Source organism: Ranitomeya imitator, chromosome 3 (genome assembly GCF_032444005.1).
Source record: "Ranitomeya imitator isolate aRanImi1 chromosome 3, aRanImi1.pri, whole genome shotgun sequence".
In the NCBI taxonomy this organism is placed as follows: domain Eukaryota; kingdom Metazoa; phylum Chordata; class Amphibia; order Anura; family Dendrobatidae; genus Ranitomeya; species Ranitomeya imitator.
In genome coordinates this window covers 303,499,100-303,524,434 of record NC_091284.1, presented here as the reverse complement: position 1 = coordinate 303,524,434, position 25,335 = coordinate 303,499,100, and the positions used below count along the sequence as shown (strand labels likewise).

At 45.2% G+C, this 25,335-nt stretch overlaps 1 protein-coding gene across 2 annotated transcripts in view; it reads left to right on the top strand.

Annotated features, from left to right (window-relative positions):
- DEF6 (DEF6 guanine nucleotide exchange factor) overlaps positions 1–25,335 on the top strand; it is an 854,760-nt gene that overhangs the window by 282,979 nt on the left and 546,446 nt on the right. For both annotated transcript variants that reach the window (XM_069756575.1, XM_069756576.1), the window contains exon 4: positions 14,357–14,575. In XM_069756575.1, the coding sequence (XP_069612676.1) occupies positions 14,357–14,575 (219 nt within the window). The remainder of the gene's footprint in view (positions 1–14,356; positions 14,576–25,335) is intronic.

The following is a 25,335-nucleotide window of genomic DNA, read 5'->3' as shown; positions in this document are numbered from 1 at the left end:
ACATACCTTGCCTGGCTCACACCTTGAACCTGGTGGTGCAGTGCTTCCTCAAAACTTATCCGGAGTTTCCAGCCATGCTCCTGAAGGTGCAAAGACTTTGCTCGCACATCCGCCGGTCGCCTGTACACTCCAGCCGTATGCTGAACCATCAGCGATCGCTGAATCTTCCCCAGCACCGCCTAATAATCGATGTTGCAACAAGGTGGAACTCCACACTGCACATGGTTCAGAGGCTGTGTGAACAGAGGCGTGCTGTAATTAATTTTTGGGAGGATACACATACACGGGCAGGCAGTTGCATGGCAGACATGGAGTTGTCTGGTGTGCAGTGGTCGAAGCTCCAAGACCTCTGACAAGTCCTTCAGTGTTTTGAGGAATGCACACGGCTGGTAAGTGCAGATGACGCCATCATAAGCATGAGCATCCCACTAATGCGTCTGCCGCTGCAAAGTTTGACGCACATTAAGGAGTTGGTGTCTGCAGCCGAAGAGGAGGGAAGCCTTGATGACAGTCAGCCATTGTCTGCTCAGGGAACTCTCCTGGATGAGGTGGCAGATGAAGAGGAGGAGGAGGAGGATGTTGGGGATAAATATTTATGGGGGGAGGATGCTTCTCAGGGGGCAATAGAAACTGGTGGCGTTGCAAGGTCAGGCACAGGGTTTTTGCGGGACCCAAGTGATGTTGATTTTCAAGAAAGTGCTCCTCAACCCAGCACAAGCAGTGAATTAACACCTGGAACACAGGCCCACATGGCTGAGTATGCCTTGCGTATCCTAAAAAAGGGACCCTCGCATTGTCAAAATGATGACCGATAACGATTACTGGTTGGCCTGCCTCCTGGATCCACGATGTAAAGGAAAATTACAAAATATCATGCCACATGAGAACCTTGAGCAAATATTGGCTACCAAATAAGCAACTCTTGTAGACCGTTTGGTTCAGGCATTCCCAGCACACAGCGGTGGTGATGGTTCTCACACGAGCCATAGGGGGCAACATGGCAGAGGTGTTAGAGGTGCACAAATCCGAAGTGGCATTGGACAGAGGGGTTTTATAACCAGGTTGTGGAGTGATTTTGCAATGACCGCTGACACGACAGGTACTGCTGCATCGATTCAAAGTGACAGGAGACAGCATTTGTCCAGTATGGTTACGAACTACTTTTCCTCCCTTATCGATGTTCTCCCTTACAGGTCATTCCCCTTTGATTACTGGGCATCTAAAATAGACATCTGGTCTGAATTGGCAGAATATGCATTGCAGGAGCTCGCTTGCCCTGCTTCTAGTGTGCTATCAGAAAGAGTCTTCAGTGCTGCTGGTTCAATACTGACCGAAAAAAGGACACGTCTGGCTACCCAGAATCTTGATGATCTAACCTTCATTAAAATGAACCAATCATGGATTTCAAATTATTTTGCCCCTCCTTCTCCTGCTTACACATAGCTTGCCTGAAAAATGACTTGCCCTCCTTCTCCTGCTGACACGTAGCTTGCCTGAAAAATGTCTTGCTTTTGGCCTCCTCTTACTGACTTCTCCAATTCCTCCATTTGCAGCTGCTGAATGTCCACCATAGGCCATTTTTATACCTCCTTAAATGGGCTGACTCCCCCCACAGGGCCGTGGTCACCACCTGGCGCAAGCACCCGTGCGAGTGCCGTTTGCCTGGACAGGTGGGTGCGCCCACTCTTGGGCAATGGCACTGGCACAGGGTCCCTCATAGTACAATGAAGTGTCTCTGACGGTGGTGGTGCATAATCACCGTCAGACACACCATCGTAATATGAGGGGCCCTGTGCCAGTACCACCGCCCATGAGAGAGTGTTCCCCCCAGCTCGAACACTGCTCTACCACTTGCAATACTTACCTCTCCCTGCTCCACCACTGTGTAGTCTGTGCTGTTAAATCCTTCAATGGCACTGCCAATATAAATTTGTTGAAATGATAGATGAGAGTTAAAATATACAGGGGCTCTTTGCGCCAACTACCACTGTCTGCTACTCAGCAGAGGAGCCCACCCCTGTACCTAGCTATGTCACCTGTTTATTTATCAACTATTTTTTGGTAGACATTTAGCCCACTTTATTATTTGGGCCTACCAACTGTGTCTGCCACTCATTACAGTTGTCCTCCACTGAACAAAGCTATTCCGCCTGTTTAGTCCTGTTACCAATTTTTAACTGTTTTTAGCCTACTTTTGTATTTGGGCCTACTAACTGTGTCTGCACCACTCATTACAGTTGTCCTCCACTGAACAAAGCTATGCCACCTGTTTAGTCCTGTTACCAATTTTGAACTGTTTTAGCCTACTTTTTTATTTTGGGCCTACTAACTGTGTCTGCGCCACTCATTACAGTTGTCCTCCACTGAACAAAACTATGCCGCCTGTTTAGTCCTGTTACCAATTTTGAACTGCATTGTTAGGGGTCGAGTTCCCGCCTCTGCAGGGAATATCAGGCCATCTCCGCTGCGGTCTCCCATTCTTCTCCTGCCACAGTGGAGCCTGCTCAGCGGAGACCTCAGTCCCAGTGTCTTGCTCAGTCTGACTCTGTACAAAGAGTTACTGTTGCTTTTCCTGCTTCTGCCATTGAAGCCAGTGCTGGGCAGCGGCGAGCAGGCGCTTCTAGGACTAAGTCCTGCTTTTCTCGTTCTGAGCATGCTCAGAGTAAGATCTCTCAGTGGAGATCGAGGGTCACATGTTCAGATACTGCAGCTAAATCCATTGGTCCTTCAGGAAGGTCCTATAGGTGCTCAGGCTCTGTGGCAGCTTCTCATTGGTCCTTCTAGGAAGGTCATGTACTTGCTGCAACTATTTAAAGCTCGCATGGCCGTATGGCCATGCGCTAGTATCTTTCTAAGTTATGTGCTTTGCGCCAGTGTGGTCATGTAGGATTGTGTTCAGGGATCTGGCTGAAATAAGCCCCTAGAATGCTGACACCTCTGGCGAGGAGATTGTGTTTGTGTGTATTCAGGGACCTGGCTGAAGTAAGCCCCTAGAAAGCTAGCACCTCCGGCGAGGAGTTTTGTGTGCATGCATGACCACTGACTGCTCTTAGTTGGGTAGTTAGCCTGTGCCTCTGTGAAGTCTAACAGGGCGCAGTGCTTTGCTTTCACGGCTACTCTGTGAAATAACAGAGCTAGTTCATACCGCCATATAGTGCCGCCGTTTGCTAGCAGCAGGTTCTCCTGCACAGTGGACCCCGGGCTGCAAACGCATCTATAACAATAAAACATCTATATTTACTCGGTGCGTTCCGTTAGCCCTAACAGAATACTAGCGCCAGGGTCTGGCTAGTAAATGGCGGTCATTCAGCGATCCTTGCGGTATATCCAGCAGCTGGAGGGTAGGTTGGCGGCTCTTGAGAGCACAACCTCAGCTGTGGATGTTACCGCAGTTGCTGTACAGGCTGCTAGCGTGGCTGCAGCAACCTTGTCCACTGCCACCCCTGTTCCGACATTATCTCACCTCCCATTGCCAGAAAAATTTTCTGGAGATAGTAAATCTTGTAGGGGTTTCGTGAGTCAGTGCTCTATTTACCTCGAGCTCCTGGCTGCACGTTTTCCCACAGAGCGGGCAAAGGTAGGATTTACTGTGTCTCTCTTGTCGGACAGGGCGTTGGAATGGGCTATGCCGCTGTGGGAGCGTGGCGATCATGTGGTGCAGAGTGTTCCGTTGTTCCTGAGCACTCTGAAACAGGACCTCAAGTCACCCATGTCATGGCGCTCCAACTGCTGGCATTGACTCAGGGTTTGTCCTTGGTCAGCCATTATGCTGTCCACTTCCGTACCCTGGCATCTGAGCTGGAGTGGTCGGATAAAGCCCTTATCCCCATATTTTGGAGGGGGCTGGCTGACCATGTGAAGGACGCTCTAAACACTAGGGAGATTCCTGCCACACTGGAGGAGTTAATAGCTGTCTCCACTCGTATTGACCTCCGTTTTAACGAGCGGAGTTTAGAGCGAGCCCAGTGTAGGCAGAGGTTTCGGCTGGCTCCCACCTTCGCCAAACCTCTGGAATCCCCGGTCCTGGTCCCTGAGTCACATGAGGCAATATGAATATCTGGTGATGCCCTTCGGGCTCTGTAATTCCCCAGCCGTTTTCCAAGACTTTGTGAACGACAACTTCTGGGATATGCTCTCCACCTCGGTCGTAGTCTATCTAGATGATATTCTCATCTACTCTCCAGATATTGACTCCCACCGGAGAGATGTTTGCAAAGTCTTCGACCTCCTACAGGCAAACTCCCTCTATGCCAAGTTGGAGAAGTGTGTGTTCAAGCAGGAGTCCTTACCTTTCCTGGGCTATATCGTCTCCGCCCAGGGATTGGCTATGGATCCTGACAAACTACAGGCTGTGATGGACTGGCAGAAACCCCATTCTCTTAAAGCGGTGCAGCGCTTTATAGGGTTCATTAACTACTATCGCCAGTTCATTCCACACTTCTCAACTTTGGTAGCTCCTTTGGTTGCCCTCACCAAGAAGGGAGCAAATCCCAAATTGTGGTCTGAGGAGGTCTCCAAGGCCTTTATCTCCATTAAGTCACACTTCGCTAGCGCTCCCATCCTACATCGCCCCGATGTAGATAAGGTGGATGCCTCACCTGTTGGTGCTGGAGCAGTCCTTTTCCAAAAGGATGCTCAAGGTCGGAAGCATCCTTGCTTCTTCTTCTCTAAGACCTTCTCACCAGCAGAGAGGAATTATTCCATCGGGGACAGGGAGTTGCTAGCCATGAAGTTGGCTTCCTCAGAGTGGAGACATCTCTTGGAGGGAGCTCGTTTTCCCTTCCAAGTCTTCACAGATCACAAAAATTTGGTTTACCTGCAGACAGCCCAGCGGTTAAATTCTTGCCAGGCCAGATGGTCACAGATGTATGGAGGAGACAGGTTGTGGATGGCTTTGTACGTCATGGTTAGGGTTTTGTACTGGAGTCTCTGGGCAATGGGAAGCCAGTGAAGGGATTAACAGAGGGGAGAAGTTGGGGAATAGCGGGGGGACAGGTGGATTAGTCAGGCAGCAGAGTTTAGAATAGATTGGAGGGGTGCGAGAGTGTTAGAGGGGAGGCCACAGAGCAGGAGGTTGCAGTAGTCAAGGCGAGAGATCATGAGGGCATGGACTAGGGTTTTTGCAGATTCTTGGTTGAGGAATGAACGGATTTGTGAAATATTTTTGAGTTGAAGTCGGCAGGAAGTGGAAAGGGCTTGGATATGTGGTTTGAAGGAGAGATCAGCGTCAAGGATTACCCCGAGACAGCGAGCTTGTGGGACTGGGGAGAGTGGGCAGCCATTTACTGTAATGGATAGGTTTGTTGTGGGGGTCACGTGAGATGGGGAAAGATGATGAATTCTGTTTTGTCCATGTTAAGTTTCAGAAATCTAGCGGAGAAGAAGGATGAAATAGTGGACAGACATTGATGGATTCTGGTTAGTATGGAGGTGATATCTGGTCCAGAGATGTAGATCTGTGTGTCATCAGCATAGAGATGATACTGAAAGCCATGAGATTCTATGAGCTGTCCCAGGCCAAAGGTGTATATGGAGAAGAGCAGGGGCCCTAGGACTGAACCTTGTGGGACTCCGACAGATAGGGGGCGAGGTGAGGAGGTGATGTGTGAGTGGGAGATGCTGAATGTCCGGTCTGTTAGGTATTATGAGATCCAGGATAGGGCCAAGTCTGTGATGCCAAGGGATGAGAGGGTCTGTAATAATAGGGAATGGTCCACTGTGTCAAAGGCAGCCGACAGGTCCAGGAGGAGGAGGACAGAGTAGAGTCACTTGCTCTTGGCGGTTAAGAGGTCATTGGTGACCTTAGTTAGGGCAGTTTCAGTGGAGTGGTGTGATCGGAAGCCAGATTGCAAGTGGTCGAAGAGGGAGCAAGAAGAGAGATGGGAAGACAGTTTAAGGTAGACGTGTTTTTCCAGTAGCTTGGAGGCATAGGGGAGAAGTGATATAGGGCAATAGCTAGATACAGAGGATGGGTCAAGAGAGGGCTTTTTGTGGATAGGTGTGATTGAGGCATGTTTAAAGCTTCAGGGGAAAACACCAGTTGTTAGTGATAGGTTGAATAGATGGGTTAGGGTTGGGATGAAGACTGTGGTGAGGTTTGGGATGAAGTGGGAAGGGATCAGGTCAAGTGCACAGGTGGTGAGGTGTGATCTTGAGAGTAGAGTGGAGAGTCGATCTTCTGTAATGGTGGAGAAGTTGGTTTTGGAGGTGGAGGGTTGGGAAGTCGGGAGGAAGGGCTCTGGGGGTTGTTGACCAAAACTGTCTCTGATGCTATCAATCTTCTGCTTAAAAAATGAGGCAAAGTCTTCAGCTGAGATGAGTGGGGAGGGAGGAGGTGCTGGGGACGGAGGAGAGAATTGAAGGTGTTGAATAACTGTTTAGGGTTGTGAGACAGGGAGGATATGAGAGATGAGAAGTAGGTTTGTTTAGCTGTGGCGAGTGTGGTCTTGAAAGTAGTGAGGGACTGTTTGAATGCGATGAAGTGCTTGTTGGAGTGGGATCTTTTCCATCTGCGCTCAGCAGCCCTGGAAGCTCGCCTCAGTTCTTTGGTCAGGCTGGTGTGCCAGGGCTGTCTGTGGATTTTGCGGGCTTTGGTATGTGTAAGTGGGGCAGCAGATTCCAAAGCTACAGCTATTGTGGTGTTATATAGAGCGGCAGCGTCATCCACATTGTTTAAGATTTCTGCGAGGGTGTGAAAGTTTGTGGGGTCGGGATTGTAGACATGGAGTGGAGAGGGAAGAGAATGTGAGAAGGTTGTGGTCAGAGAGAGGAAGAGGTGAGTTAGAGAGGTTAGATAGGGAGCAGAGGCGGGTGAAGATGAGGTCCAGTGTGTGGCCATCTTTGTGGGTGGCTGTAGAAGACCATTGAGTGAGGCCGAAGGAGGAAGTGAGAGATAGAAGTTTAGTGGCAGCTGAGAGAGAAGTGTCAATGGGGATGTTGAAGTCGCCCATGATGATGGTAGGGATGTCTGTGGAAAGGAAATGAAGTAGCCAGGTGGTGAAGTGGTTAAAGAAGGTGGTGGCTGGCCCTGGGGGGCGGTAGATGACAGCCAGTTGAAGGTTGGAGGGGGAGTAGATGCGCACAGAGTGCATCTCAAGGAAGGGAGGGTAACAGAGGGTGGCAGTGGGATTGGGGTGAAGGAGCAGGTATCTGACAGGAGAAAACCAACTCCTCCGCCATGTTTGCTGCTAGGGCGGGGGGTGTGAGAAAGGTAGAAGCTACCATACGAAAGTGCAGCAGGAGAGGCTGTGTCAGAAGGGGTGAGCCAGGTTTCGGTGATGGCGAGGAAGGAAAGTTTGGTAGTAACAAAAAGATAATGGATGTAGGAAAGCTTGTTGCAGACAGAGCGAGCGTTCTACTGAGCTCCTGTTAGTGGGACTGGGGAAGTGGGGGCTGGGCAAATGGGTATAAGGTTAGAGAGGTTACGGAAGTTTGTGATAGAGCACGGATGGGAGGTAGAAATGACTGTGGGAATGTGGTGGGGAGGACCAGGATTTGGAGAGATATCACCAGCAGTGAGAAGGAACAGGACTGGGCATGAGGGGGCTGTCTGTGTTTGGAGACAGATGATTGTATGTTAAGAAACAGTTTTGAGGAGGAGGTGAGGTGGATGGGGAGGATTGAAGAAGAGATGAACAGTTCCTTACTTGGTGTAAGGATCAGGGGAGTTAGCAGAAAGTGAAGGATTATAGGGGTGAAAGTGAAAACAAACAGAAACATTGTTTACCGTGACTGGCCAGTTACCTTCAGTTCCCTTCTGGTTCAATTCTGGTTTCATCTGGTACCCATCTAGGAACCCCTATGCTATCTATGTAGATCCTTGGATCAAAGGATCCAGCAGGTGATGACCTTTTCTTCCTTCGTAGAGTATCAATATTCATTTTACCCTTTTGTATCTCCTCTTATGAGAATATCTTAAATGGCATGAGTATCTGTGTTAGGGCGCAGATGCCAACCCAATCTGCTGGCAATCTGGCTCTAAGTTGCACATCTCCACATGACCAAACCGCTGCACGGCCAGCTCTACCCTCACCTACTGTATCCTCACCCATCCCTTGTAGATTGTGAGCCCTCGCGGGCAGGGTCCTCTCTCCTCCTGTACCAGTTGTGACTTGTATTTTTCAAGATTATTGTACTTGTTTTATTATGTATACCCCTCCTCACATGTAAAGCGCCATGGAATAAATGGCGCTATAATAATAAATAATAATAATAATAATAATAATAATAATAACCACCATATATCACCTCTTGCTGCAGTCTGTCCCTGAAACCATTTAGCTTTGAAGACCCCCGTATCAGTGTCTATGGGGAGCAGCATCACAAAACTCTGAAGTTAGGTTTCTTACTGATTTTCCTGTTCCCGTCCCTTGCCTTTGGAAACAGGTGTAGTTTCCTGGATATGCAAAAACTCGAGGGGGTACCTGATCAGATTTTACATGCAGGTACATGGCTGAGAGAGCATAACACAGAGCATTATCTGAGAGGTCATATGCGGCATCGTATAAGGCTAAAATACATTGCAAGTCTGTTTGGTCTGGTTCTGAGAATCTAAGAGGAATTGTCCCTAAATAGGGTCTCGCGGAGGCGCATGCAATACAGTTAGATTTGTTATGCTGCCCTGCGGTATATCTCATCCACATAAGCCACTCATTTCTTTCAGTATAGCCTGTTTCTATGGCTACCTTCTCCTCGTAGCTCACTTCCACAAACATGTTGAATTTTGGCCTTCCTATTGTTGTTTCTTGGGGCTTCTCTTCCTTATTCCCACTCTCTTGTTTGGGGGAAAACCCTTAGCCCAAATTGTCCCAACTGAGCCCTTTTCCCCGGGGAATGTAGTCCCAGAACATAAAGACCTTCATCTCCCGGAGAGGGTTCATTTATAGTTACAAGGAGAGGGTTGCAAGTTGATCCCCCCTCAAGATCCTCTACTTTACAGTCCCATCTGCCCCCCATTGTTGTAACGTACATCCTCTGGAGAAGAGGTTTTCCTGATGAGCTAAGGGGAGTCTTAGCCTCCTCTGGCTCATATCCCCATGGGTTTCCTGTATTCCAAGCTGCATCAGACCATGAAGCACAATTCTCATTCCCTGGCCTAGTTACAGATGTATACCACAGCCCCTTCAATTGTAGTTAAAAATTTATAACTGGGGTTACTGCTCTTTTCCCAAATTTAAGATTCCATTGACATTTCACTATTTTACGAAAGTCAAATCTAAAGGTAACAGATTTTTCAGAGGCATCAAACCACACTGTTGGTATCCCTGAGGCATTTATGGTTAGCATTGGTATCGGTCCTTCTTGAGATGAGGCTGTCAACATCATCAGGAGCAGGATTATCATTCTTCCACTCCTGGACCGTACACTGGCTTGCATGATTCCAAGCAGGGTCTCCCTCAAGTGGTACAGGTGTGGCTGTAGTGAGAGGACCGTGAGATTCCAGCTCCAGTGGTCTCCTTGCGTGTACTACCCAACCTCCTGGAACAGAATCAAAAACTTATTCATGCTTAAGCAACAGTCTTTCCCATGACTCTGGACACAGCTATGAGTTTGCCTGAAAGGGGACATTTTCCTGTGTAACCTCAGTTGTACAACATTTTTAATTACCTCCCTGCTGTCGTAGCTTTTTGGCATCTGGAAGGCTTCCGGTCACCCTGGGAAGAGATTAACACACACGAGCACATATATTCCTACCTGGCAGTAGTTGTATGAAGGCAGTTTACAGTCATTGAAAAGGGTAGAGAGGCTTGGGCATGTGTCTGTGGTGCATTGCCTATACTACCTGTGTTGTGCAATGTGGAACATGCCTGAATAGAATCCAGTAGGGATCATTATGAAACCAGGAGTGACCCTCTCATCTATCAGGGCACATGTATCCTTGGACCGGTGTATTGGATTGTGAGCCACTTGGGTCGTCACAGAGCACAGAGATCTTGGCAGACACACCCGCTGTCCCACACTCCACAAACCTTCATGGTCCCAAGTACCACTCTGCGACCAGACCTTCGTCTCCTTCCCGGGGGATCCCTGAGTCAGAGTCTGCAAGATACTTAAGGCCAGCTGGTTATACTCAGCACTTACCATGGTCCGTAGAAGTGCCCCAGGGGTCTTGTGTCACCTCATTCCTGCAGCTTCCTTGGCTGCTTGGTCCTCCTTGGTTGTGCCTCGTGCCTCATCGGTAGTGAGCTTTCCGTGTGCCTCTACCTTGACTATGGCAACCTCTTCCGGAAGCAGTAGTGAGTCCATCACCTGTTTTATGAGGTACCAGTGTTTGACAGGAATGCCTGCTGCTGTAAGAAAACCTCTTGCCCTCTATATGGGGCCAAAGTCATGGGTCACTCCCAAAAGATATCTCGATGTCACATTAACCGTTGTACCGTTTCCCTTCAGCCCCTCTAAGCGCCTCAATGAGTGCCGTCAACTCCACCTCTTTTGTGGACATGTGAGGAGGGAGTGGTTTTGCTTTTATTACCTCATGCTGTGTGACCACTGTATACCCAGCATAGAACCGTCCATCCTTTCCGATGCTTCTTGCGCCATCTACAAAAAGCTCAACATCTGGATTAATGAGAGGTACACGAGAGACATGTGAGAAATCTGCAGCTTCTTGAGCCATAAGGGCTATACAATTTGCAAAAACAGAGTGGTTTACTAGTACTCCTCCCCCTTTTGAATCCACTACCTCAATCCTGGAGAGTAGCTGGATTCAAACACCAAGAAAAAGAAAATTTACTGGCACATAGCCAAAAATTTTGAAACTTCAATAACTTATTAACTAAGCAAAAACAGAAAATTTTGTTTATAGGGCAACATGTACTTGGGGCATAGAACCTATGTGCAAATTTTTGACAGTTGGCAGAGTGTCAAGTTTCCGTACTTTACTGGGCGTCTTATCTCAAATACATTTTCATTACTCTCAGAGTTCTTGCTTTCAATTCAACAATAGCACTTTCAGTTTCATTCAACAATATCAGGCATTCCTTTAAAACCATACATTTGATTCCATCTGTCAACATGCTTTATACACTCTAAATCGACATGACATTACCCTCTACTGCTCTGTCCGTATGACAGAGACAAACAGTTCTACATTCCAAACCCAGAGAGGAGAGCAAAATGTTTTGCAATTTGGATATAATCTTCTGGTTTCCCGTTGTTCAGGAGACACCTGAATGGTATGTTACTGGGACACCAGAGATTATTGTCCTCTATCTGACTCAACAATGTTCCAGGGGTCCACAGAATGGTCCCGTGAACATTAAGTCTGAACACTTTTAACTCAGGAAGTCTTTCTGACAGAGGTCCAAACCCAGTGTTCTCTTGGCTGTAGCTGGAATGTACGATTTTCACAATCCGCCACCCTTCTGGTGATATTGCCAGCATCAGTCCCACTTTACAATCGGGGCACGACATTTACAAAATATGTGCTGGGGGTCTGCCTTTTATAATATTCCAAGTAATCCTAATCCCTATGAACCATGCAAATACAAAAATTCCCAGAAGAGCAAAAGCAAAACCTTCAGGACAATATAGATTAATGTATTTCAATAGGTGTTCACAATCTTTGGTGCAATATTCCATATGACAAAAACATCAAAACCTATACACGTATTTAGTTAGGAGCTCTGTTTCTAAATGTCTCCTAAAACATGCATAACCCACACAAAATCTGCAGAGCATTTAGCACAGTTGTTTCACTTGCAGCCTCCCCAAATATCAGTTAGAAGGGTAACAAATATTTGGTTTCAGCTTATCTCATTCATACACGTGTGACTATGTGTTTTACTTATTAGCATTCCTGTTGTTTTATCCTGGTACCAGTTGACCAAGGATCACACCTAATTGGACTCCCTTATACAAGCAGGATTTATATTCTTAAATCCTCATGTCATACACACTGCTTGCAAAGTCAAACTAGGAGTCTCATATATCAATCACCTTCTTTCGCACACAGTTATTCACTCAGATAGCACTAATTTCTTTTGCAGCTACCTAGCTCTCACTGTCTTTCCTTATCTGTGTACTATGACCTGCCTCTCCTTGCTGCCTGATATCACATCTGCATTCTCTAGTGCCCTCTGTTACCTGTATTTTCTACTTGTGCCTGCTTTCTCTCTATTTCTTTCTTTCTCTGTGGTTCTCTGGTTTTCTGACTGATATCTCTCTGTTCTCTCACTGTGTAGCCTCTATTTTGTGTGCCCACCTCTCACGGCCTCCAACTCGTAACAACTACACTAACGTCACATTGCTTGGTGTGTTAACCGGTAAGTCCCCTCTACTTTCTGCTTGCTTAGTAACCTATGCTAAATACTCAGCCAAAAGGTGTGCAGAGGATAATGATTAGTGATTTGGCCCTTGTGACCGCCGCAGCGTCACTCACTAATCCCACTCAGGCCTCCTAGTTTGACAAAGGGCACCTCCTTCAGAACTAATATGGCATACACAGAAACCATATATACTAACTAGAGAACAAAACTAACCAGCAGCAGGCAGATTGATGTGATCAAAATCTCTCCTGATCTAGGGGGTAGCTTTTGCGTACATACAAGGCAGGACAGACACAGACAGACTGACCTCTGACCCAGGGTGCCCCAAGGAGTCATCGGAGGAAACTGCAGAGTCCCTATCCAGATTTGATCGGCTTTTTACACCATATCTCTATCACTCCCCACGAGGACGTCTCCTCAAGGGTGAATCACACACTCACTCACTCTTCAGTCATATGCTAGACATATAACAGAACATATAACAGAGATAGCATACAGTAATCCATCTCATATCCCCATGTTTTTTGCATATTCCACACTACTAATGTTAGTAGTGTGTATATGCAAAATTTGGCCGTTCTAGCTATTAAATTAAAGGGTTAAATGGCGGAAAAAATTGGCGTGGGCTCCCGCGCAATTTTCTCCGCCAGAGTAGTAAAGCCAGTGACTGAGGGCAGATATTAATAGTCCTGGAGAGGGTCCATGGTTATTGCCCCCCCCCTGGCTAAAAACATCTGCCCCCAGCCACCCCAGAAAAGGCACATCTGGAAGATGTGCCTATTCTGGCACTTGGCCACTCTCTTCCCATTCCCGTGTAGCGGTGGGATATGGGGTAATGAAAGGTTAATGCCACCTTGCTATTGTAAGGTGACATTAAGCCAAATTAATAATGGGAGGCGTCAATTATGACACCTATCCATTATTAATCCAATAGTAGTAAACGGTTAAAAAAAACACAAACACATTATTAAAAATTATTTTAATGAAATAAAAACAAAGGTTGTTGTAATAATTTATTCTACGCTCAATCCATCTGAAGACCCTCGCTCTGTAACAAAGAAAAAATAATAAACCAACAATATACATACCTTCCGAAAATCTGTAAGGTCCCACGATGTAAATCCATCTGAAGGGGTTAAAATATTTTGCAGCCAGGAGCTCTGTTAATGCAGCGGTGCTCGTGGCTGCAAAACCCCGGGGAATGAAAGTAAAGTAGGTCAATGACCTATATTTACCTTCATTTGCGGTGAGGCGCCCTCTGCTGGTTGTCCTCATATGAACTCGAGGCTGGGAGCTTTCTAGGAAAGTTCCCACACTCGAGGAACAACCAGCAGAGTGCAGAGAAGCACAGCGCCGGGGGACAGACACCGGAATGTAAGTATGTAGTGTTTGTTTTTTTTACATTTACAACGGTAACCATGGTAAACATCGGGTTACTAAGCGCGGCCCTGCGCTTAGTAACCCGATGTTTACCCTGATTACCTGGGGACTTCGGGATCGTTGGGTCGCTGGAGAGCTGTCTGTGTGACAGCTCTCCAGCGACCACACAGCAACGCTGCAGCGTCGCTAAATGTGACGGTACCTTAATTCACACACTGATGGAAACACTGATCAAACAAGATGATGTGTAAATGAGGCCTTACACCTTAAGGGCTCATTCACACGTGTTTTTTTTTTCCCTGATAGCACTCATACCTACAACTGTCTATGGGGCTGTTCACATATAAGATTGCTTTGTTAGAACAAGTGGTGCCTGCAAAATCAGAGACATGTCCACTATAAAATCTAAGTATTGGGTCAAAATCAGCAATGCAGGTCAGTGAAAAAAATCTGACAACACAGCATTCAGATGCCATCCATGTGCTGTCCTTTTTTCACTGACAGGAGATGGGGAGAAACTTTTTTTTATTTTCTCCTCAGTAAAAAAAAACTGATGGAACTCTGACCAAACTGATGAAAACCTTATAAAACTCAGTCCTTTTTTTCTCATATGTAAAATAAAAAATCCTGACATCTGAATGAGCCCTTAAGAGCATATTAAGTTTCCCCGTATTTATTTTGATAATTTGTTACTTTGTTTTATTTTAAAGGTACAGTACCTGCTACAGAAATTGCTAACAACTACCAGATCAGAAATGGGAGAAGTGGAATTAGGAGAGATATTGTCTTCCTTAGACCAGGGTGTCTCTGTCTGGCAGTTCCTGGACCTAGTTAGTTCACCAAAGATACTGAGGAGCGTTAGTATGGAAACACTTAGCATGGCAATCCAGGATGTGTATGAGGAGATCATTCAAAATGTGCTTAAACAGGTGAGACACTTTATTGTATCACAAAAAAATTCTGTCTTACATTTTCAAGTAAATGTTTCATCAGAAAGTTACCTGAGCTTTAAATCATGTTTTTATGTAATTTTTATGATTAAAATAGTCTAGCTTTGAAATGTTTTCCTTTTTCAAATCTTTTATGTTACAATGTATATCATTTGCTCTTAGTACAAGGGACCACTGCATAGGTCACAGATTATGCATGCTAAGCTCTTATTGAAAACTCCATTAGAAGTAAATGAGTCACTCATGGACAGGAGTCATATCCAAAAAGCTTTTCTATGGGCTCATACCCATATGTGTGAAAAAAAAGTTCCGATATCAGGACCAAAAAAAACGTGTCATGCAAGTACAATCCGATTTTCACACCTAGCATCTGATGTGCCGACACGGTGGAATTCCTCTCTCGTCATGTTTCAGTGACTGTGGCAGCAGCAATGAACCCTGATGCAGTATGTCATGTAGTATAGCCTTGGCCAACACAGTACGGACGTGGCGTATATCAAACTTACAGAGTGGGCACAGATTAAGGATCTCTGCACCCTTCTGCACAGTTTCAAAATGACTAAGATGGTTAGCGCTGACGACTCCATCATCAGCATCACTAGTCCAGTCATCTATATGCTGGCGCAGACTTTGAATAGCCTGCGGGAGGAGATGGTGGTCTCAGAATAAGAGAAGGAAGCAGAGGGGTATGCAGAAGGGATAACATCGTCTCTAAGGTCAAGACTGTCATCACACAGGTGGGTGCCAAGGGAGGGTGGATTACTGCGATCTCGGGGTGCTGGTGATAACAGACAAACTGTTATCGAAGGTGCAAGATCTGAGGAACAAAAGGAGGAAGAAAAGGTGATGGGCAAGCAACTGTAAAGGTACCGTCACACTCAGCGACGCTGCAGCGATATAGACAACGATCCGACCTAAACTAGATCGCTGGAGCGTCGCTGTTTAGGTCGCTGTAGAGACGTCAAACACATCAACTCCAGAACGATGCAGGAGCGATCCAATGACGTAATGGCGACTCATTTATCGTTCTCGCTCCATGTAAAACGTTGCTGGCGTCGTTGCTTTTGATATCAAACATGACGATACACGCCGATCTAGTGACGAAATAAAGTTCTGGACTTCTAGCTCTGACCAGCGATATAACAGCGGGATCCAGATTGCTGCTGCGTGTCAAACACAACGAGATCGCTATCCAGAACGCTGCAACATCACAGATTGTTGTCGTTCTCGTTGCAAAGTTGCTGAGTGTGACGGTACCTAAGATGAAGAGGATAATCTGCCCTCTCTTTTGTTTGTGGTTGGCGGGAGGGTGCGGAGGAAATGAGCCTCATTGTTACCCAACCACCAACACAGCATGGGCTTGGACCTTATGGTAGAGCCTGACATGAGTGCCTTCTTGCTGCACTATCTGCAACATGATCTCCGTATAGTTAGGTTTAGGAATAATGCTGACTACTGGGTTGCCACTCTGTTAGCTCCATGTTATAAAACCAAATTTTTCCAAATGATTTGCGCCCTAGAAAGGGATCCACGAATTCTGGAGTATCAAAACATGCTTTTACACAACCTTAAGAGAGCTTTTCCCTAAGACAGCAGTGAAGCACACAGTTCGCATCTCAGCTCTAGACTTCCAACCTCTGGCATGTCAATTCGTCAAAGCCAAAACATGAGCAGCAGCAGCGGTGGAAGTGGAAGAAGCAATTCCTGTGAGTCCATTGACACTTTTTTTTAGACCAACTCGTGCACCAGCACAACAGAGTCCAAGTCTTATACTTGGTGAACGAATGGAGGGTATGGTTAAGGAGTATGTAGAACTGAATATAAATACCATCAGGTAGGGTTTGCACCTGTTCACATTTTGGAATTCCAAAATGAATGAGTGGCTTGAGCTCGCCTCACACGCCTTGGAGGTTTTATCATTTCCGGCAGCTAGCATTCTCCCAGAACATGTCTTCAGTGCTGCTGGTGGTGTCCTGAAGGATAAGCACAGCCAGCTGTCCCATTAAAGTGTTGACCACCTAACTTTCATCAAGATGAACAAGTCATGGATCTCCAAGGACTTTTTTCACCCCAATTGCAGACTGTACAGACTAGATGATATTGCATTTTTTAGTGTGACACATTAATGCCACGTAACTGTACTCTGTGATAGTGTAGCTTCTGTGCCTGCTGTGGCTGCTGCTGCTGATGTTGACACACATTTGTGGAAATGTGAACAGTCATGGTTGGCCTGTATCTGCTGGGTTAGCTGTAGTTGAAGATGTCTCGGTCCCAATTATATTATTTCTATTGTCGTGACCGTTATTGCACTACAGTGGTGTCAGACCCTCATTTTTTAAAATGTGATCACTCCTGCTTGGGTTTGGGTGTAGTGGAAGACTTGTGGGTCCCTATTATACTATTTATACTCTCGTGAAATTGATGTCACTTCTGTGGTGTAAGTCCCACATTTGTTTAAATGTGAACACTCCTGGTTGGGTGTCCATCTGCTATATTGGGTGTAGTGGAAGACCTACAGTATCTGTCTCTAGTATTCCATTTCTACTGTGGTGAAATTAATGCCACTTTGGTGGTGTCTGCCAATAATTTTTGGAAATGTGAACACTCCTGTTTCGGTCTCCTTCATGAGTGTTGCCTGTAGCAGTAGGCCTTCGAGACCATCAGGCCTCTACTTCCTTGGACTCAACTACCCTTGTTACTATTTTGGTATGGCGGGTGGCCATGTGGTTAATGGGCGGTATGTATCACAGAGGTGCGTGTCCCTGTGATGGCATCCTGGACTTGCTTTGCTCAGCAGATCTACTTCAGTTTTTCTTTTTTAACACATTATCTACCAATGTCCTTTTTTTGGGACGCCTAATCTTTAGCTACTAGCAACTAAGATTTTATAATTTTTTTAATTAGGTCCAATTTTTTGTGTTGTGTTTGTAAAATGAATGTTTTCAAAATAGGAAATCATGTCATTGTCATTTTTAATTGAATATTGGGACGCCCTTTTCTGAAAAATCCGTACTTGTAAAAATTTTAATTTGGCAAGTAATGGGTTAATACATTTGGAAACATTTCCACATTTCTGTTTTTTCTCAGTCAAGATGGGGTGCATAGTGTACATTAATGAGAAAAAAATTAACTTTTTCAAATTTACCAAATGGCTGCAATGAAACAGAGTGAAAAAGGTCGGAGTGAAAAATGTAAAGGGTCTGAGTACTTTCCGCACAGACTGTAGACCTGATAACACTATGCGGCCAGCCAATCACAGTAATGCCACAACCAATATGGCTATGGCATTACAGTGACTAGCAGGCAATCCCCACATGTTCATTGTCTGTCTAAAAAGCACCAACCATGCAGGGCATGGACTCAAACTCCCACTGTCGCATTAAAAAATTACTTGCTGAGTAACAAGCATCCCTAGCACACTGAGGCTTGAGTGAATAATGAATAGTAACATAGTAACATACATAGTTAGTAAGTTAGTAAAATACATTTGTCCATCCAGTTCAGCCTATATTCCATCATAATAAATCCCCAGATCTACGTCCTTCTACAGAACCTAATAATTGTATGATACAATAGTGACGCTCGCTTATAGCTATCTGCCAATCATTAAGCATGGGGTTGGATCAATCATGCTTTAGGATTGAGTTGCAGCCAGAGCATGGGGAACATTTCATGGGTAGATGGAAGAATGGATTCAATGATATTTGAACAAACTCTTGATGCAAACAATTTCTTGATGCAAACCATCTGTAAAAAAGCTGAAGTTGAAAAGAGATTGGCTTCTACAAATGGATAATGATCCTAAACACACGACAAAATCCACAATAGACTATATGAAAAGGCGCATGCTGAAGGTTTTACAATGGCCCTCAAAGTCCCCTGATTTGAACATCATTGAAAATTTGTGTCTAGACCTCAAAATAGCAGTGCATCCAAGACCACCCAAGAATCTCACAGAACTGGAATCGTTTTTCAAGGAAGAATGGACAAAAATACCTCAAACAAGAAGTGAAAGACTCTTGTCTGTCTACAAAAAGCATTTACAAGTTGTGACACTTTAAAAAGGGGGTGTAACTAGGTACCAAACATACAGGCTGACAAAAATTTGGCATAGGCCCATTTTCATTTTTGTATTTTCTAAAATGTAAAAAATGAAAATATATACTGTATATATTTTTTTTCCTAAAATACAAAGGAAATGTGTCACCTTTAATGTTAGGCTTTTTTAGAGATCAATTCATCATCAACTTGATTAACGCTTCACAATAGCGGTAATTTTGACCAGGGGTGTCCAAAGAGATGTAACCCAAAAGACTTGCAGCAGTAATTGCAGCAAAATGTGGTCCTATAAATTGTTGATTTGGGGGGCTGAATACAAATGCACATCTCAATTATCAGATTTAAATTTTTAAAATAATTGGAAAATCATGTATCATTTATTTTACATGTCAAAAATACTTGCTACTTTGTGTTGGTATCTCACATAAAATGCAAATAAAATATATTTAAGTTTGTGGGTGAAATGTGAAAAAATATGGAAATGTTCATGGAGTGTGAACTTCATGAATTTATAGATATCTATGGTTTGATTTCTTTGCCTGCATGGATTAGAAGGGTTGTTACCGACATCTGGTGATACGATAAACAGTTGAATGATGTTTTTTTTACCAAAAAGCTCTATCTAGGTCCTATCTGTTCACTAGATGATTTCCCAGAAGGATTTTGACTTACTCATGAACATTTTGGCAAACTGCAATCCAGCTTTTTATGTCTTTGTGTCAGTAGTGGGGTCCTCCTGGGACTCTTGTCATAGCATTTAATTTATTTCAAATGGCGACAGATAGTTTGCGCTGACACTGAGTCACCTGGCACTCTGAGTCTGCAGGACAGCTTGTATTTCTTTAGAAATTGATTGGGGCTGCTTATTCTCCACCCGGAATATCCTGGTTGCAACCTTTCATCAATTTTTCTCTGCCTTCCATGTCCAGGAAAATTAGCTACAGTGCCAAGGGTTGTAAGCTTCTTAAGTTGCCCACTGTGGACAAAGGAACATCACCGTTTCTGAAAATGGACTTGTAACTTTGAGATGATTGGTTCTCAAGTCCTCAGACTGATCTCATCTCCTCTTTCTGTTCCCCATATTTTGTGCAGCACATTCAGACACACTGCAAACATTGAGTCAACTTTTCCACTTTTTATCTGGTTTTGTGATTTTCATGTTGGCCACACCTATTACTTGCAAGTTAGTCCTTGATTTACCCGGGGAGGCCCTCCCAGAAGATTGCCACCAGAGCCTCATTATTCAAAGTGAGTTGAGACAACAGGGTGTGAAAACGGACCACATACTGGCCCAAGGAGAGAATACCCTGGCGTAACCTGGGTAGAGAAGCAGCTCTGGAAGATAAGCAGCCAGTCTTGTCGAAGGCTTTATGAAAGGCTTCTAGGAAGGACTGGAGATTCTACACCACCAGATCCTGTCTCTTTCAAAGAGGATTGAGCCTTGCCAGGGCCTCACCAGATAGATGAGGCATGATAAAGGCCATATTGGCTCAATCCAAGGCAAACTGGTGAGTCAGGACTTTGAAGTCTAGCGTGCACTGGTTAATGAACCCCTGACACAGGGAGGGATCTATAGGGTTAGGGCACAGACAAACGTGGTCTAGAGCCAGTACGTAACTGGCAACCTGATGGGTCACCGTTGTGGAGACTGTTACCTGGGTAGATGTGGATGCAGCTGGAGGTACCAACGTATCAAGGCGCATGTTCACAGTCTATGGATAAGATAGGATCTTATCCTGCTGATCCTTCTGGCGGGAGACCTCCTGGTATAGGTCTGAGATAGAGGATGACTGAAGGCCAGTGGATTCCATGGGCTGTGCAAAGTGTAATGGGCTGGGTATTGGAACCACTGGAACCCAAGGAGATCCTGGAGGGGGATAACTAGGAGCCTCACCCAATCTGACCACAGATACGCAGCAGCGTAAGACACCAAGATCTGAGGAGAGACAAGGGAGGTGGTTCAGGTGCTACTCCGGGACTGACCTTGTGTAGATGGCAGCTATACATCTAGGAACGGGTTGCTGGGGAGGCCCGAAGGAATGTCTAATAGATGCAGGCAGGCGAGGAAGGCTACAGACACCATGGATGTCGACAGAACCGACAGATAAGAGGATAAGCACTGGCAGATGAAGGCTGGAACAGTGGATAGGCAGACTGGTGAGCACAGCAGGCAGACTGGCTGGTAGACATGGCTAGATGACAGACTGGCAGGCACGGCTAATAGACAGGCTGGCGGGTATAGCTGATAGACAGACTGGTATTCAGGAATACGAGTGCTGGGACCTGAGAACTGATAAGGATGTTAGAAACACACTTACAACATTGCACATGCACATCCAACCTCATGAAGGTATTTTAAATAATAAGAGCTATAGAACGACGCATGCTGTCCCTTTAAGGAACTGGAACCTTGCGTATATGCACCCCTACACACTGTGCGTGGGGATCTGCGAGCACTATGTAGACCCCAGGCAGCTTCAGGAGAACAAGGATGGGGTGCGGGACCGTGGTGGTGAATATATTGGTGCCTATGCTAGGGAAGGAAAGCAGAGAGGCGCCTGACACAAGGCAGGAGAAAGAGCAGGAGGTGCAGGGCTGCAGCGGTGTGAGCGTAGGTGTCTATGTCGGGGAAGTGGATGCAGAAACACCGACATTACAATAATGCGCTGTAATACACAAGGACAACATTGTATTATCAATGCAATCAAAAGATCCTATGTCAAAGTTCCATTTTGAAATAAGTATTGTTAAAAAAATATTTTTACGTTGAAAAAATATATATATATATATGCAGCGGGTGAAATAAGTGTTGAACACATCACCAATTTTCCAAGTAAATATATATTTCTGAAGGTGCTTTTGACTTGAAACTCTCAAATTCTCAACAGATGCCGGTAACAACCCATTAAATGGAATCTGTCACCTCATTTTTCGCATACAAGCTGCAGCCACCGCTATTAGGGGCTTATCTACAGCATTCTGTAATGCTGTAAATAAGCCCCTGATGTAACCTGAAAGATAAGAAAAACAAGTTAGATTATACTCATCGCAGCATCGCAGGTCCGGGTCCGGCGCCTCCCATCTTCATATGATGTCATCATCCTCTTTGCTTTGTGATGAAGCTCCTGCACAGGCGTACTAATTTGTCCTTTTGAGGGCAGAGTAAAGTACTGCAGTGCGCAGGCGCTGGGCCTCTCTGACCTTTCCCGATGCCGGCGCACTGCAGTACTTCGAACTGTCCTAAACAGGGCAGAGAATTATGCCTTCGCATGAGCTGCGACAGAAGCAAGGAAGAAGACATCATTGCATGAAGGTGGGAGGCACCGGACCCGGACCTGCGATGCCCATCGGACTCGGGCCACACCAGACCGCCCCTGGGTGAGTATAATCTAACTTGTTTTTCTTATCTTTCAGGTTACATCAGGGGCTTATCTACAGCATTTCAGAATGCTGTAGATAAGCCCCTAATGACGGTGGTCGAAGCTTATATGCGAAAAATGAGTTGACAGATTCCCTTTAAATCCACGAAGGCAAAGAAATCATGCAATAGATCCTCATAAAATAAGTTATCTGTAATAATGAGCAATGACACAGGAAAAAAGTATTGAAGATGTTTACTGAAATGTAAATAATAATTTGTACAAAAGCCTTTGTTGATGATGACAGCTTCTGTGATGCTAAGTCACTTTTCGTGGACATGCCGAGAGTCAGAGTAGTGAAGGAGTTAGGCAGTAAAGAGATCCATAAGCAGAATACAAGGCACAAAGAAACAAACCACATAGAGCTGAATGTATATCTGGCAAAGAGATCTGGAAAAGACAGCACTGCTAAGCAGCTGGACAAACACCTGGTACAAGGAATATCTTAAGGCAGCCCAGAAGATCGCAGTTAGGTTGGCCAGCTGAGCTGTCAATCAAAACACAGACCGTTCAGCATGATCCTGCACAAGTGTAAGGGGTATACCAAGACCGTGTGATACTCTACTCCCTTCCTCCATGTAAATGTTACCTTTATGTAAAACTGTGTATCTATATATCTATATTTTGCTAATATATAATGTTGAGCATAGGGAAAGCATAGTACCCTGTTTGGCCCACTAGATGGGGTCCACGACACCGTATTATAATCAGTGGTTTAGCTAGTTATTGTTAACTTTAGGAGGGGTTAACTGGGACTTGGAGCCCGAGCGATCCAGCAGCCCTATAAAGTTTAAGGAAAGGACCCAGCCATCCAGGGCTCAGTGGACAGAAGCTCAGCTAAACCAGCATGTGGTACAGCAGTGGTGAAGCAGAAGTAGCAGTGGGTCCACAGCAGTATGGGGAGGCAGGTCGATCGATATGTTACATAGTTACATAGTTACATAGTATTAAGGTTGAAGGAAGACTATAAGTCCATCTAGTTCAACCCATAGCCTAACCTAACATGCCCTAACATGTTGACATGTGGCAGATCATCGCATGACATCCTCAGATCTTGTGCGAAACGAGGAACCCCAAGAGCAGAGAATCTAGACAGGGAGGGTGCTGCGTTACTGCAAGAGGCCGTACAACCCGGGCACATACTGAAGGACCAAGGGTAGAGTGCAGGGAAAGTGGAAAGTGTGAGTCGTAAGGAACCCTATGCAAATGCTGCGTCTGTTAAGGATCAGCTGTGCAAAGAAGAAAGTAAAGCTTTATGTTTCAAGTTGCAACTGGACTGTGTCTCTGTTTGTAAGCAAAAGACCGGATGGGACTTAAGGCAGTGGAGAGAAGGCCCAGACGGTGCAAACAATAAAGAGGCAAGCACATTGACCATGGGGCGTTATTTGCATATGACGGGAGACCAGGGCACGCAAGGCCTGCTAATCTCAGCCACAACTACGGCCCTGGCCTTCCCTCACACAAGACTGGATGACTGAACTGTCAATCAAAGTACTGACAGCTTCCGCAAGTTCCTCCACCAAATTGGACAAGTAATCTGTCAAAGTACTGACAGTTTCTGCACACCCCTGCACCAGATTGGAAGGCTAAGCTGTCAGTAACTGCATCCCAGTCACATTGAGGGGTGAAATCGTGACAGCTTCAAGATATCTCATGTCTGGAGAACCTAGTCACATGCATTGCTCAGGTGTGACTTTTCATTTTCAGAGTGCTAGGCATCAGCTTAGAAGAACCCATGGCTGCTTTTTTTGGCATAAGGTTAAAGGAGGCGGTATAAAGCTGGAAATTTACATCATCTTGTTTTTCCTGAGAATGATAATGAACAAGCCATAACTCTAACAGGCTAACTAAGGTCTGAACCTTGGTCAAAGTTATCTGAGAACACGAATCTCCAAGGGTGGCCAAACTTTTGCATCAACCCATTTTCCTTTTTGTAATTTTAAAATTTAAAAAATTATATATTTATTTGCCTAAAATACAAAGGAAATGTGCCATCTTTAACCTTAGGCCTTTTAGAGATCATCAAATCTTCAACTTGCTTGTCTGTTCACAGTAACAGTAATTTTGACAAGGGTTGCCCAACATTTTACACGCCACTGTACATTTATTGTACAAAGTAATCACACTATTTAGTGGCATAGATATTGTATCACCATTTCCAGGCTGATCCACAGAATAAAGTTGACATTTTATTTCTGCAGCAAAGCAAATAGCGTAACCTTTTTAACCCCTTCACGCCACGGCCCTTTTTAGTTTTTGCGTTTTCGTTTTTCGCTCCCCTCCTTCCCAGAGCCATAACTTTTTAATTTTTCCGTCAATATTGTCATGTGAGGGCTTATTTTTTGTGGGACGAGTTGTACTTTTGAATGACACCATTGGATTTTACCATGTCTTGTACTAGAAAACGGAAAAAAAATTCCAAGTGTGGTGAAATTGCAAAAAAAGTGCAATCCCACACTTGTTTTTTGCTTGGCTTTTTTGCTAGGTTTACTAAATGCTAAAACTGACCTGACATTATGATTCTCCAGGTCATTACGAGTTCATAGACATCTAATATGTCTAGGTTATTTTTTACCTAAGTGGTGAAAACAAATTCAAAACTTTGCTAAAAAAAAACGCACCATTTTCCGATATCAGTAGCGTCTCCATTTTCCGTGATCTGGGGTCGGGTGAGGGCTTATTTTTTGCGTGCCGAGCTGACGTTTTTAATGATACCACCATTGTGCAGCTATGTTCTTTTGATCGCCCGTTATTGCATTTTAATGCAATGTCGCTTCGACCAAAAAAATGTAATTCTGGCGTTTCAAATTTTTTTCTCGCTACGCTGTTTAGCGATCAGGTTATTGCTTTTTTTATTGATAGATAGGGCGATTCTGAATGCGGCGATACCAAATATGTGTAGGTTTGAGTTTTTTTAATTGTTTTATTTTGGATGGGGTGAAAGGGGGGTGATTTAAACTTTTATGTTTTTCATATTTTTAAAAACTTTTTTTTAACTTTTGCCATGCTTTAATAGCCTCTATGGGAGGGTAGAAGCTGGCACCACTCGATCGGCTCAGCTACATAGCAGCGATTACCAGATCGCTGCTATGGAGCTGAAATGCAGGCTTGCTATGAGCGCCGACCACAGGGGGGCGCTCACAGCAGGCCGGCATCAGTAAGCATAGAGGTCTCAAGGACCTCTATGGTTACCATCCTGACGCATCGCCGACCCCCGATCATGTGACGGGGGTGGGCGATGCGCTCATTTCCGGCCGCGCG